This window comes from Diplotaxodon limnothrissa, linkage group LG15 (assembly GCF_057381915.1).
Source record: "Diplotaxodon limnothrissa isolate DT_005_m linkage group LG15, D_limnothrissa_male_GT1.1, whole genome shotgun sequence".
Lineage (NCBI taxonomy): Eukaryota > Metazoa > Chordata > Actinopteri > Cichliformes > Cichlidae > Diplotaxodon > Diplotaxodon limnothrissa.
The window spans coordinates 25,553,793-25,567,522 of NC_140610.1; the positions used below are offsets into that span (position 1 = coordinate 25,553,793).

Genomic DNA, 13,730 nt, shown 5'->3' on the forward strand with positions numbered 1-13,730 from the left:
AATTACAGTAAGCAGATGGATGGAAAGGCTTTCAAGCTGTCGTGCCTGTTTTAGCCTTACCTGTGCCGTGGCTTTAAGGGAGACATGGTGAGTTAGCTTTTTCATCACTGCAGTTTGTCTTTACTTAATTATATCACCAAAACTTGCAAAACTAATGATTTTCCAATCAGCCTTAAACGTAATTTGCACAGGTGCTGCAGTGGCTTTTTAGAAAGTTTGACGAAATAATTTTTTAAGCATTTTTAATACAATGCTTCCGAAACTTAACCAGCAGGGTCTCAGAAAAAGGCGTTGGGTTTTAAATAATGAAGGGTCAAGAAACTGTCCCTGCACCATCGCATCACCGTCAGTCTGAACAGTGGATACAAGGCAAGATGGGTCCATGCTTTCACTAAACTCTGACCCTACCTGTCCTTGTCATGTGTCCTCATCCGCATCACATGACCTTAAAAATGCTTAAAAATAAATATCTGGTGCTCTTCCTCAGCCCTGCTCTGCTTCTCTGGTCAGGCTCACCAGCCTGCAGAGCTTCTTCTTCTGTAGTTATTGTGGTGCTCAGTTTGTGAAAGCGTGAGGAAAAAATTGAGTTTTCGAGACAGCTTCCTGCTCGCATATGACAGTGTTTGCCACATCAGTCGAGGGCGTCATTGCGAGCCTGGATTGGCCGTTGTGTGCCCGCCAAACACATTAGTGGACAAACAAGGACGTTGCTGTGGTATTAATTGCCGTTAGCGGGCCGTCCTTTACAGTCTGTCACTGTTTGCTTGGCTTCACTGTGCACTCATCTGTCTTCCATTATACCCCCTAATCAGTATACATCATTTACATTTGCATATGTTCACATTCACAGATGCTCCTCGTGTCCACAGTCACATCAAGAAAAGCTACAAGAAGCTTTAATAATGCAAGCATTAGTGAGAAGTTTCCCCTCTCTGAATCCATTTCTGTGCTGACTTGTAACTCTGTTGTTTGGAACAAACATTTTTTTAAAGAAAAGGCAGAGACCTGATCAGAAACTGCACCCAGCAGCTTACTGGGTACAAATATGCTGATAATGTAGATTTACAAAGGTTTTGGTTCCGTATCAGAAGCGCTGCCTGCAGACAGGGCGGCCCTGCCGTCTCCCTGCGAATCTTCTTCTCTCTCCAATCACAATTTTACCTTGTATCTGCTCCTCTTCCTGGAAAAACAGAGAAAAGATGCCTCCCTGCCTAGCTTTGACTATAAATGTCATTCTACCAATTCTACTTATTATCTAAGTTTGGGACATTGTGTTTGGACTCCGTAGGCCCAGAAAATATCCTCCTGACTTTTAACCAGCATGATGTTCTAAGCATGTTTTGCAAAACCCTCAGAACTTCTACATGTCAATCACGATAATTCAATTCAGTCATGGCGCTGAATGAAGCTTCTGACCTTCATTACACGGAGTGCCAACTCTTTAATGCGCACAGCAATGTGTAAAAATCATAAAAAACAACTTTATTTAATCATATTATCCCTAACAGCAGCAGCAGTCTGCAGATGGACAAATGTGCTGCTTTCAGGGATTTTTGTATGTTGTTTGCAGCCCAGTTAGCCAAATCTGATCTCCTCGGCACTCGTCTCTGTGCAGATGCACAGCTGCTAGCTTTCAGAGGAAGGTGCAGGTTCAGGCGGTACATCCCACCTAAACCAGCCAATTATGGACGGAAGGTCTGATATGACTGTCACGCTAAAACTGTGCAACCTCCTATCCCACATGGTCATGTAACCCCTGAAATTTGAAGTAAAAGCACTTTGTGACGCTTTCTTTAGTCAATTATCAGAAAGCAGATCAACATCCACAGTAGCATCGTGATACATCACATGATAGTGATGTTCAGTGGAGAAACCAGACTTTGGCTTTAACAATGAAGTTTGTAGCAGGACTTGAGCGTGTTTATATTCTCTATTCTCTATATTCTCTAACGTGGATCTCCTGTCCTCGTGAAGCTATGAGGGCTCAGAAATGCTGGAAAAATTATTTAAAAGGAGCAATTTTGAACAGACTCCTCGTGCATTCTTACGGCCTATGACTGGGAAAATATTGGGATGTGATGTGGAATAACCCGTACCCAGTTTTGCAGTCACATGATGGATGTCGGGCGATTGTGTGTCTGCCTGTCTCTTGAGGTTTTCTCAGTTTGTTTGAATAAAAGTGATGATGCGTCTCCCTCCTCTGTCTCCCGCAGACCCAGCTGAATATTCTCCTGGACAAGCTCCGCAGCACGGTCAGTGTTTGCTCCTCTTTTGTTTACATGATTGATGTTGCGAGCCGTCCTGTCCGTACATCTCGCAGTCCCCACCTCCCCTCCCCCTCGGCGCCGTGCATCACGTCCTGAGCCCGATATGATGAATGCCATGAATTTGTGATGTAGGTTGTGGATCATGCTGTTGGTGTAATAACTTGTTTCATCTTCTCCGCTCTGGTTTCTTTACCCCCAAACTCCTCCTCCTCCAGGGCTCCAGTTTTATTCGCTGCATTAAGCCGAACCTGAAGATGGTCAGTCACCAGTTTGAAGGAGCTCAGATCCTCTCCCAGCTGCAGTGCTCTGGTCAGTGTTTCCTGCACACTCTGATTTTAATGTTTGCACCTGGAAGGAAGTGAGGTCATTTCACTTCTAACATCACTTCCTGTCTATTCTGTCTTTTTGAAGAAGCAAAACATGTCAGGGCCTCGTTGTTCTGGTGTTTGAACACTTTTAATAGACTTAACAGTCTCCTCGAGACACTTTGTATTGTAAGGCAAGACTCTACAATAATAGAAAGGAAACCCCAAGAATCAGATGCCCTGCTATGAACAAGCACTTGGCAACAGTGGGGAGGAAAAACTCCCTTTTAACAGGAAGAAACCTCCGACAGATCCAGACTTGGGGAGGGGCGGGGCCATCTGCAGTGAGGGAGGAAGATGTGACAAAGACATGCTGTGGATGAGAGACAGAGATGAATAATAACTAATGAAGCGTAACTAAGGGAGGATTCAAGGTCACCTGATCCAGCTCTAACTATACACTTTAGTCTTTAACCCTAATCTTAAAGGTAGAGATAGTGTCTCCTGAATCAAAACTGGAAGCTGGTTCCACAGAACAGGGGCCTGAAAACTGCAGTTCATAAATGGCAGCACATTATTACAACGGTTATGGTTTTGGACAGTTTTCTTTCTTCACCAACAAAAACCTCACAGTACAAGTGTCACATTAGCTCTCTGTTAGTAAAAGTTAATGTTCTGGCACTGTCTGTGTGCCTGAGGTTTGAGATTTTCCCATAAACTGTGCCTCAAACAGCAGTGCGTAGGTCTGACGTCCAAAGACGGCTGATTGTTTACTTATTAAAAAAAAAAAATCTGTCCTTCTGTCCACAGCTGTTGATAAGAAACAAACTTCTGTGTGACTATTTTATAATCTCCCCTTCAGCGCGTTTCACACATCTGTTATCAGTACGTCCTATTTGTCCTATTTAAATGACAAAAAACATGCAGCGCCTTTACAGGTGACACCGAGACTGCAAATAAGAACAAAATGTCACGAAATCTCAGAAAAACACGGAAAAATTTAACCAGAGAGAGAGGGCGAGACAAAAAGGAGGCAGTGACTCATCGTCTTTTACAACAAACAAGGATGTTTTTCAGACGAGTCTGCGGGAAAATAACAAGGGTTTAACGGTGTGAGAGCAAGGTTTGTGAATTATTTGAAAAACGAGTTTAAAAGTTGTACAGAAGGAAAACAAAGTGAGTTTAAAAAGTGACAAAACTGCTGAAGGTGAGCTCTCTGTCTTTATCTCCACAATAAAGCTCTCACACTGTCTTGTGTTGTAAATCAAACGCACCCAAACCGCCCACTGTTGGGTCAGGATCAAGCAAAGGTGATACGCCTTTGGCCAGACTGTGATCAGGTTGTGATTAGGAGACCCTCATCTTGGAAGGATCACTGCATGATATTTGTCAGGTAACACACAGTTGCTAACCAAAATAATGTGCTAATTTTTTCCATAATTAAGGAGCTCGTCAGGTTTGTTTTGGCCCGGTGTGCTCCGAGAACACGATTTCAGGTTGAGCTTCGTTTCGGTTACACAGACCTGCAGATTTCATCAGTAATACAAGCAGGAGAGTGCATCAGGAAAACAAACCGTCTGAAATTCTTTAGAGCTGCTGTTGATCTGATCGTCCCCACAAATGCCAGCTCACCTGTGGAAAAGCCACTCGTGGATGAAGCAGGTATGAGGCCTGTTCTTCCCTCTGTGCCTTGGAGCTTTGATCTGCTCCCATACTGTACATTAAACTCCAGCTCATGATTTACAGTCAGGAAGATTTTTATAGGCTGTTTAGTAAAAAAACGCGGAGATGCTACACACTTTAACATATCTCACTGCCATCAAATTAAAAAATGATTTTCCTGAAGGTGGTTGTTTAAAAAAAAAAGTGTTTTCTGTGAGTGATGCTGTTTTTTATTGCACATCTGTAAAGGAAATGGCTTCATTAATAACACGCACAACAAAACGGGAGCTTCCAAATAAAAACGAGTGCAACAAAGTGCTTGTTTATGCCAATGATCTTGTTTTCCTAATTGTTGGAGCTCATCGCTGGTAGTTCAAATTAAACTGTGATTAATTGCCCAACACCCATTTGAAGCCACACAGCAAATCAACCTCCACACTGCGAGAAGAGAAATTGCGACAGATGTGTTTCGTTAAAAGACTTATATTTTTAAAAAAGGTGTTAAAAAGGATTTGAAATGTGTTTTTGATGCAGCTTCGATTTGATAACTCACGAAAAGTGCAAATAACAGAGGATTTACTAAACACAAGAACAAAAGTTGATTTTAAATTGATTCTGTTCATTACTTTTTCTTGCCTTTTTTTTGTTTTTTCAAGTAAATGTAAATTGTAACCAGTCGGTATTTTAAGCATACCCAGATGGCCTGTATTTCCTGTGGTCCTGCTTGTGACTGTGGCCTTATTCTTAAACATTTTCTTTTTCCCTCTGTGAGATTCACCCCCATCTCTTCCCTGTCCTTGGCTTTGGAGGTAAAGAAGTGATGAGTTCAGATTTAATATCCTCAGAGATTCGGTTCATGCTCGCAGAGCTCAGATACCGCACCCCGCCGAACTCTTTATCAGTTTTATTGTGCTGAGAATCGAAGTGTTGTTGGTCTGGAGTAGACGTGAGAGACTTCGGTGTACCAGCTCGACACAGTCGACAAAGTGGGAAGCTCAGCAACAGCCGGGGCACAGAACCTCTGAAAATGAGATGTAGATTTAATCTGAGCCTGAGACGGGGCAGGGTTGTCTGACCCGAGCTGCCTTGAGCAGAAAGTACAGATAGACTTAGAGGGCTTAAGTAAATCAGTCCACGTTGAAGTTGTGATACACCTTGCGAGTTAGACGCAGGACTTGATAACCACGTGTGGTGTTACAGCTGCTGGAGGGGAGGCTCACAGATTCAGGGTTTCTTTTCTTCTACAAACAAAAGCGCAGATCAGCTTTTAATACCTTCATGCCCCCCAAAAGGGCTCCAAGGTGAAAGCCCACACTTCTGAAAATTGCCTCCATGTAGCTGTGAAGGGTGATGTTTCAATTAAAGATGATATCAAATCCCCAAACAGGAAGCCGTGCAGCAATTACAGCTGAAAGCCCGATATGAGTTGTGTTCAGCTCGGGGCCAGCACTCAACAACTTTCAGCTTTATCTGAATACACAAGAGGGAACTTCTCTTATCACGGGGCAGCGGGCGGAGGAAGTCATTCAGCAGAAGAAAGTGCTTCGCGGTCGATGGGCTGAAGGTAATGATGGGGAAGATTTGAATTTGATCCTCGGGCTCCGGACGGTGTCTTGTGCTGCTGATTGTCACTCATCACCACAGTTTTATTAATCAATGGAAACTAATGAAATAGCAGAGACGTGAGCGTAGGCTAAACACAGTAGGAATCTAGGCAGTGTCTCTGTTGCTCTCAGTTAGTGATGCACCTCCAGGGTTCAAGTTAAAATAATCCTAAAATGTCTTATTTTGAAATTATATCAGTATCAAAGCTGGATATGCTCGCTGCTGTGGGAATGTCCTCATGCATTTTTTTTTCTCTTTATTTTGGAACGAAGTCATGTAAGCAAAACCATAGACTGTAAACAAAAGATGGACACATCCAATAAAGCAGTACTGAAGCCGCGGCATCAGCAGTTTGCCTCCCGCCATTTTTCCGTTGGATGCTGAGATTAATAAAATACTGACATTACACCTACAGAAACTGAAGCACAGACTTTTTGCATGGTTAGTCTGTACAATCCAGTCTGTAGAAACCAAAACTGTTTCTTTAACGGGACGGAAACGTGATATTTAATGCTGGAGAGTCTTTTTTTTTTTTTTTTAACAGTGATATCTGTGGGTTTGAACAGTTGGGCATAGCCATTTCAGAAGTGCCTTAAACCTGCATGACCAGCAGGGGGCGACTCCTGTGGTTGGAGAAATATAAATATCAGTATGTACGATAGTGCAAACAGACACAAAGTGGCACAGTGGTAATTCTAACAATAATGCTGTTGGCAAACACCATAACAGGGAATAAATTATAGAGGATGCCATAGTGCTAATCCTCCCATCTGGTAAAGAACAGATGGATGGAGTATGATATCAGAGTGCTGATGTGCATGTGCAGATTTTTAAAGTGTTTTAACTGGTTGAACAGAGAGGAGTCATACAGTCTAACAGCCACAGCTGGAAAGGATCTCCTGCCGTGCTCAGTCGTGCAGCACTGAGCCTTTCACTGCTGTGGTGACCAATCGGTGACTCGCGCACGGCCTGGATCGTCCACGATGCTGAGTATCTTCAGTGACCTCCTCTTAGACATCTCCACCAGTTCCTCTTCCAGAACTGACACCAGCCTTCCCAATCATTTTCTTGGCATCAGCTGTTTTCGCCCTACTGCTCAAGCACAACTCCACATAGAAGACCACGCTCACCACCACATCGTGATAGAACATAGACCGTGTGCTCCTACAGACGTCTGTCATTCTGCACGGTCCAGTGTGCTTTCTGTGTGAACCGTAAACCGAACGGTTCTTACGCAGCTTCTGTTCATATATCTGAACTGCCTGAGCCACAGTGTTCATCATCCACCTCAAAACACTTTTCTGACGAGTTTATGGTCTCAGTTCTAGTTTGAACAAAGCATCAAGATAATTTTGTAAATTATATTATTAGAGTCAGAAAGGGGGAATAGCTAGTCTGTGCTCATTGGCTAACATCTTGTACAGCCAAAGTCCACGAACCAGAAAGCGACATCGCAGTGGCTCTGATTGTGTTTTATGTTCAGTGTGTCATAGCAAATACAAAAAAGTTCTCTGGTGCATGCTTCCGTCTTATGCAGTTTGAACGCTGTGTTGTCATTTTATTTCTTTATTTTATCTTTGAGCCATATATTCTGCGTTTGTGCCGTCCTGTGATTTAAACTGTTAACTCATTTAACGTGGCTGTGAGAGTACTTTATGCTGAGGAGGGGGTTGACGAAATCAGTGGAAAAACACTCGATGGAGGTCATGAGCTCCAAAGCAACTTAAGGACACGAACAAATACTGCAGAGAGGATGAATGAATGCCAATTAGCAGCATCTGTTTGACATGAAAGAGGCCTGAAAATGAGCCCTTTGATAGAAGCTTCCAGAGCAAAATGAGATGACTAACAATGCTTCAAAAATGGCGAATGATCTCCGTTTACAGGCGGTCTAAATAAATAGATTAATGTAATGTGTCAGAGGAAAGTTGTGGCAGCACAAGCAGCAGACAGAAAGGGTCACAAAGCTGAATATGCAGTGTCTGATAAAGGATGCTAATTGGCATGCGCATACTGTTTGGACCAAGCTCTTTAAGCAGCCTTTAGCTGCTTTGAATTTTTTCTATTTGGAAGTTCTATTAATGGGATCAGCCGAAGCTCACTTCCATTTTTGTGCCAGTATACCTGAGAGTATTTTGATTTTTACCCATACGTCTAACAACAGATTGCACAATCCAGTGTCTAAAAAAATAACAATGCCATCTGTTTTGTTTTTCTGGGAATTATATTGTTCCTGTTTTTCCTGACAGCTGCCGTCAGGTCCGTAAGTACTTGTACAATGACAGAGCTTTTGTAGTTTTGCCTCTGTACACCACCACTGAGGATTTCAAATCAAACATTCAAGATGTTTATGACTTAAGTGCAGACTTTCTGCAGCTGTAATTCAAGGTGCTTAACAAAAGTACTGCATCATTTTTTTAGGAATTACAGAAGTTTTTATACAAAGTCCTACATTTTCTCAAAACTAACTGCTAGTCTGACATCATTTTAAGTATAAGCACGGCTTTTAATACTTTGACTGCAATAGATTTTCATCCGTGATTTCCTGAAGTCTAGAACCCGTAGACATCTTGAGATCCTCTGCAGGCCTGTTTCTGGGTCTCTGTTTTTGTTTAACACCTGCAAAGCTGCTCTGTTGGGTTCAGACTTAGGTTGCTTTTGCAGTTTATTTGGGTCATTATTCATCTGTTTTGTGAAGCTCTGTCCGATCAGAGAGTACAGCCCTGAACACTTCAGGACTGAGCAGAGCAGTCATTGATGAGCAGTCATCAATAAACTCCAGTGACCTGCTTTCCCCAGCAACCATTCATGCCCATGTTTTAACATGAGCTCATCAGCTGTTTCGTTCTTTCTTCAGACTTCTCTCTTCTCATCATTCTGGTACAGGTTTGTCTTGAATTTATAAAAAAAACAAAACACCAAAAAACATGTTGTTGTTGTTGTTGTTGTTTTTAATTAAAAAAACAAGTTTCTTTTGTTTTGTTTTAACTACACGTGCTCTTTTAGATGTTTTCTGGTAAAGTCTAATTCTAAAAAAGTCTGCTCTTGAGTGTAACCAGTGGTTTGCACCTTGTTGTAAGCTCTTGAAAGTGATACTCCTTAGTTAGTTTTTCTCTAACCTCTTGTTTCTGAACCATGGAAATAATTCTGCGATCATGTGCTTTAGCTGTCATCTGTGATCTTTCGGGTCTTTTGTTGTTGGTGAGCTGCTCAGAGCATTCTTTTTTTTTTTTTTTTTTTTTTAAGAATGCACCAGATTGTTGATTTGGTTATTTGTAAAGTTTTTCCTCTGTCTGATTGGTTTATTTTGGTTTTTCATCTTAATTATGACCTCCTTCTTTTCATTTCAGTCTATAAGTTCAACACTTTGAATGACATCCAGATCATTTTATCTGCTCAACTTATCTTGAAATAATCAGGGAACAGGCAAAATGACAAAAACTGTGTTGTTGTCCAAGAGCTTATAGAGCTGTCTGTATTACCTACTTACCCCAGTCAAACCTGAAATGAGTGTTTTCTCGTTTTACACAGGTTAGTTGGCATCAATTCATATGCCTACTTATTAGCCTATAACAGTTTTAACCCTGGAAACCTAAGTCCTCATTAACAATGAGGAACACTAAGTCCTAAAACAAAACAAAAGTTTGGTGATAAAAAAAATTTAGTTTTTAATAAGTCATCATGTTGTTTCCTCTTCAGTGTGTTCAGATTTGAGGAGTCCAATGGTGCTTGGGAGGGGTGTAGAGGAAGCTGTGATGCTGGGTTAAAACAGCGGTTTTAAGTAAGACTCTCATGTTTATAATCGGTTCTTTAGAAGAAAGAAGAGATTATTTCGACTGCCAGATGGATTCATAATGAATCCTAATGTGAGATGATCTAAATCTATTATTAGTCAAATTCAGTGAAAAGATGTCCACATTGGTCACAGATTAAATTTTATTCATAACTGATGCTTTTTTTTAAGAGTAGGTCTCTTTTTAATATGGTCGGATCGTCAGAGGTCATCCACATTCGAGCCCTGCGACGATGCGGCTCGTCTATGAACTCGAGGATCTCCCCTCTGTCACTTCTATTTGCATCAAGCCTCGAGGTCAGCCAGGCTTCCTGGTGTCAGTTATCTAATTTGGAAGACGGTCTTGGTCCTCGCTGTGCTCCTGTGTGTGCATAAGGAAGTAAAAATATTGTGTTTTTGTATCGTTGAAACTTCCTCTGTGTTCCAGTAACTTTCTATTTCTTTTTTAGCTGCAGCTAAAAAGGGACCTGCTTAAGAGAATAATTGAGTGAATAATAATTGAGTGACATTAATCAGTTAAGTCCATGAATGCAGAAACAAAAATGAATGCAGCAAACAACAAAAATGTATAAACAAGACTTTGGGGGAATTAGAGATCAGCTGTACATGGATACAAGTGAAGTCCAGACTTTATTGAGCCTGTATGTGATGGAGGAAATAAAAGGTTTCACTATGTCAGAAGGAAATATAAAACTCTCTGCTAGTAAACTTCAACCTGCTCCGCACCATCCACCACACAGCAAAGAGAGTGAAGAGGCTGCAATGGGATTACAGAAACTGGCTCTTCATCACTTCAGAGCTGCTGTTAGAGGTGCTAGTGTAAACAGGAAGCTCCCAGCAGGGGCTCCCCGGTTGGTTTCTATCTGCAGGCAGTCCTCAGAGCTGTTTGATGTGAAAGCAGGAGGCATAAAAACTGCAGAACTGGGCAGCTCATACTGTGGACTCATGCCTTTTCTCCTTGGTATCAAGTATTTGTGTAATTAATTTATCTTATATGTGTACAGGTGGAAACCTCGTGTCGAGTCTTTTCATGTTCCAAAAGCAGAAACGTCTTTTCAGACGTCCACTGAGATATTTGGTTTATGATTTACTGGTTTGGAGTAAAATGCCTAAAGCTCATGAGCTAACTCTGAGGGATTGTTTTTATTGCCTTTCTTGGCTGTGCGGTTAGTGGATCTCGAACTTTTTTGTCTGGTAAAATCATATTTTCCTCTTTTTTTTGTCTGTAGGTATGGTCTCGGTGCTGGACCTGATGCAGGGCGGTTTCCCCTCCCGAGCTCCATTCCACGAGCTCTACAACATGTACCAGAAGTACATGCCTCCCAAGCTCACCCGCCTCGACCCGCGGCTCTTCTGCAAGGTCAGCCCTCCGCCCCTCGGGTCTGGCCCTGAGTGGTTATCATTTTAACAGAGCTATATCCCCATGTTTATCTCTGCCCTGCATATCTGTGTTGCAGGCTTTGTTCAAAGCTCTGGGGCTGAATGAAAATGACTACAAGTTCGGCCTGACCAGAGTGTTCTTCCGGCCTGGGAAGGTGAGGCTCTATTCCCTGCTCACTCTGGCTAATATAGATTTTGTTCACCTAAAGAAAGACAATAGAGCCAAAGGAAAAGCGCATTAGTTTTCTTTTGCTGCCGAGGTGAGACTAGATGAGGTTTTCTAAAGAAGTGCCAGAGCCAGCAGATGGGCTTTTTTTCTCCACCAGATGAATAATTAATCACATTTGGGTCAGACGCGTGGCTTCCAGGAGGGACTTATGAAAGTGCACACATTTGCAGCAGAGAGCCTTGAAGCGCTACATGCCGGACAAACTATAAGCCTGACAGTATAGCTGCAGGACAGGGGGATACATAAATACTTAAGTCCTCGCTGGCTGCTTTCTGAAGACGACACCACCCTCCAGTGTAGACGCAACATCACATGGTCCCCGTGAATAACTGTTTGCACCTGCGAGCAGCCACCGACAGTTGTGGCTTCCAGTTTTAGCAAATGTTAGGTGGCAGAAAAGTAAGTTTTATGTGTCAAAGCTTGAAGCACAGCCTTGGTAATCTTTGCACATTTCAGAGGCAGTGTAGCTCCTAATGTGATGGTGTGAAGCTTCAGACATCTGAAACCCGGAGGCGGGCGGGGGTTTGGCAGGGCTGCGTGTCACTGCTGTTAGAAATCAAGATTTGGAAAACAAACAATAAGGACACACAGATGTTGAGCAGATAATGCAGGAAATTCAGCAGTTTCTTTCATCGTTCAGGGGTGTTTGGAGGACACGATCACAACAAACGTCAGCTGCACAGTCGTAAAGAAGAGCTCCGAAGCCTTATAAATCCAGAGCAGTTAAGGTTAGAGAGCATTAAAGCGTGGGAGATATCCTTGACTTCTAAAACATTCATGAATGGAGTAGAGAACTCGAACTAGAATAAACGTACACCTCCGGTCTTCTGGCTGCTCTTTAGTGAGATACAAAACACACTAACAGAAAAATAAACCTGCTTTTAAGACTGAAGGACAAGGATTCAAGGCTATGATGATGATGATGTGTTATTTGTTTGGGATTATTTTCAGCGGAGTATTTGATAAAGAAGAGGCACACTGCCCATTAAAATGGCTAAAAGAACAAACGAGGTTTATCCGGGTAAAAATCAAAGACAATCACTGCTCTGATCACGTGTTTCTCGTCTCTGTCCAGTTTGCAGAATTTGACCAGATCATGAAGTCTGACCCCGACCATCTGGCCGAGCTGGTGAAGAAGGTCAACAAGTGGCTCATCCACAGCCGCTGGAAGAAGGTCCAGTGGTGCGCTCTGTCCGTCATCAAACGTACGCAACGTCTGCTCTTATATCACGATCGTGAGCTTTAACATGACGATGATCTAACAGTGTTTGAAAATGTGCGTCCATTTAAGATTCTGAAATGATAGAAAAGCATCCTCAGTATGAATAACTGGCTTTATGTTCTCTCAGTTGGTGTCTCAGTGGTCATACTGTAGCTGATGGAAATGAATAAATAGGCTCACTGAGGTTCTGTTGTAACCACCACAAAATCACATGTGATTTTTTAACTATACATAGAAGCTCCTTTGTTCACAGCAGGTTGCTTCGCTCGTATGACTTGTTGGGTTTTTACATCGGGTGCCCTCCTGATGCAACGTTCCTCCTCCCGGGATCAAACCAGGGATCTCTATCTTGCTGAGGCATAGAACGCTGCACTTGCTGAATTTCATATTAAGGTTTTGCAGGTCTTTGCATGTGAGCACTGCCCACGTGACGTTAACTTAACAGTCATGGGGATCATTTAGGATCCAGTCACACACTCCTACAGACAAGTCTGCAACCGTCGGCAACCACCTGTCGCTAGGAAGAACGGGCAGATGTAGTCTGAATGTCAATGGACTTCAAACACCCTGCAGCTGTTCTCCAAGCTGTAGTGCAGCTGGGAGTGGATAAGATTCCGCTTCAAACTTAAGGTTGTGCATGCTGAAGCCAACATGTGGAAGTGGAAACTTCCATTAGTTGGCGAGTATTTGCAGACAGACAGGAAAAACTACAGGTAACCATGGCAACATGGTAGAAACCAAAGAAAACACCTTCTTTGCAACAGATTGCACCAGATGAGAGAGAGAAACCTCCAGGAACCACCGCCAGCCAATCAGGGGGTTGTTTTCACCTTCAGTGTGGCAGGAAACTCTTGAGCATGGCGTCACCTGACAAATTGACACAGTGATGTAACTCAGAGCTTCGTGAGTCCAGTCATGCCAAACCCCAGAACGGAGGTGGCCACCGTCACCCACTGCTTCATGAAGTCCCATTTTAAAGCTTCCTGTCTGCATTTGGGACATTGTCATCTTGTTTGCTGAGCACTCACATTGACCACCTCTGTGAGTGTATGCAGAATACTTATCTGCAGTAGAGGCACCTGTTGATCTGTCATCAGAATCCTTCAGGGTTTTTTTTTTTTTTTCATTGAGTAGAAAGAACCATTTTTGTTGCTTAAAGGCGTTTAGGAGACCTTCAGGGACAGCAGCAGCAGGTCAGGTTTGCGCAGATTTGCGTAATTCTCGTATAAATCTTGCTCATTTAGCTCGCAGTGTAGTGCAGGCAGAT

General features: G+C 42.7%; 1 protein-coding gene across 1 annotated transcript in view; it reads left to right on the forward strand.

Annotated features, from left to right (window-relative positions):
* Window positions 1-13,730, forward strand: part of myo6a (myosin VIa) — a 153,755-nt gene that overhangs the window by 90,309 nt on the left and 49,716 nt on the right. Inside the window, exons 19-23 of the mRNA XM_085373330.1 lie at window positions 2,214-2,252; window positions 2,483-2,576; window positions 10,862-10,992; window positions 11,090-11,167; window positions 12,317-12,446. Of these exons, the coding sequence (XP_085229456.1) occupies window positions 2,214-2,252; window positions 2,483-2,576; window positions 10,862-10,992; window positions 11,090-11,167; window positions 12,317-12,446 (472 nt within the window). The remainder of the gene's footprint in view (window positions 1-2,213; window positions 2,253-2,482; window positions 2,577-10,861; window positions 10,993-11,089; window positions 11,168-12,316; window positions 12,447-13,730) is intronic.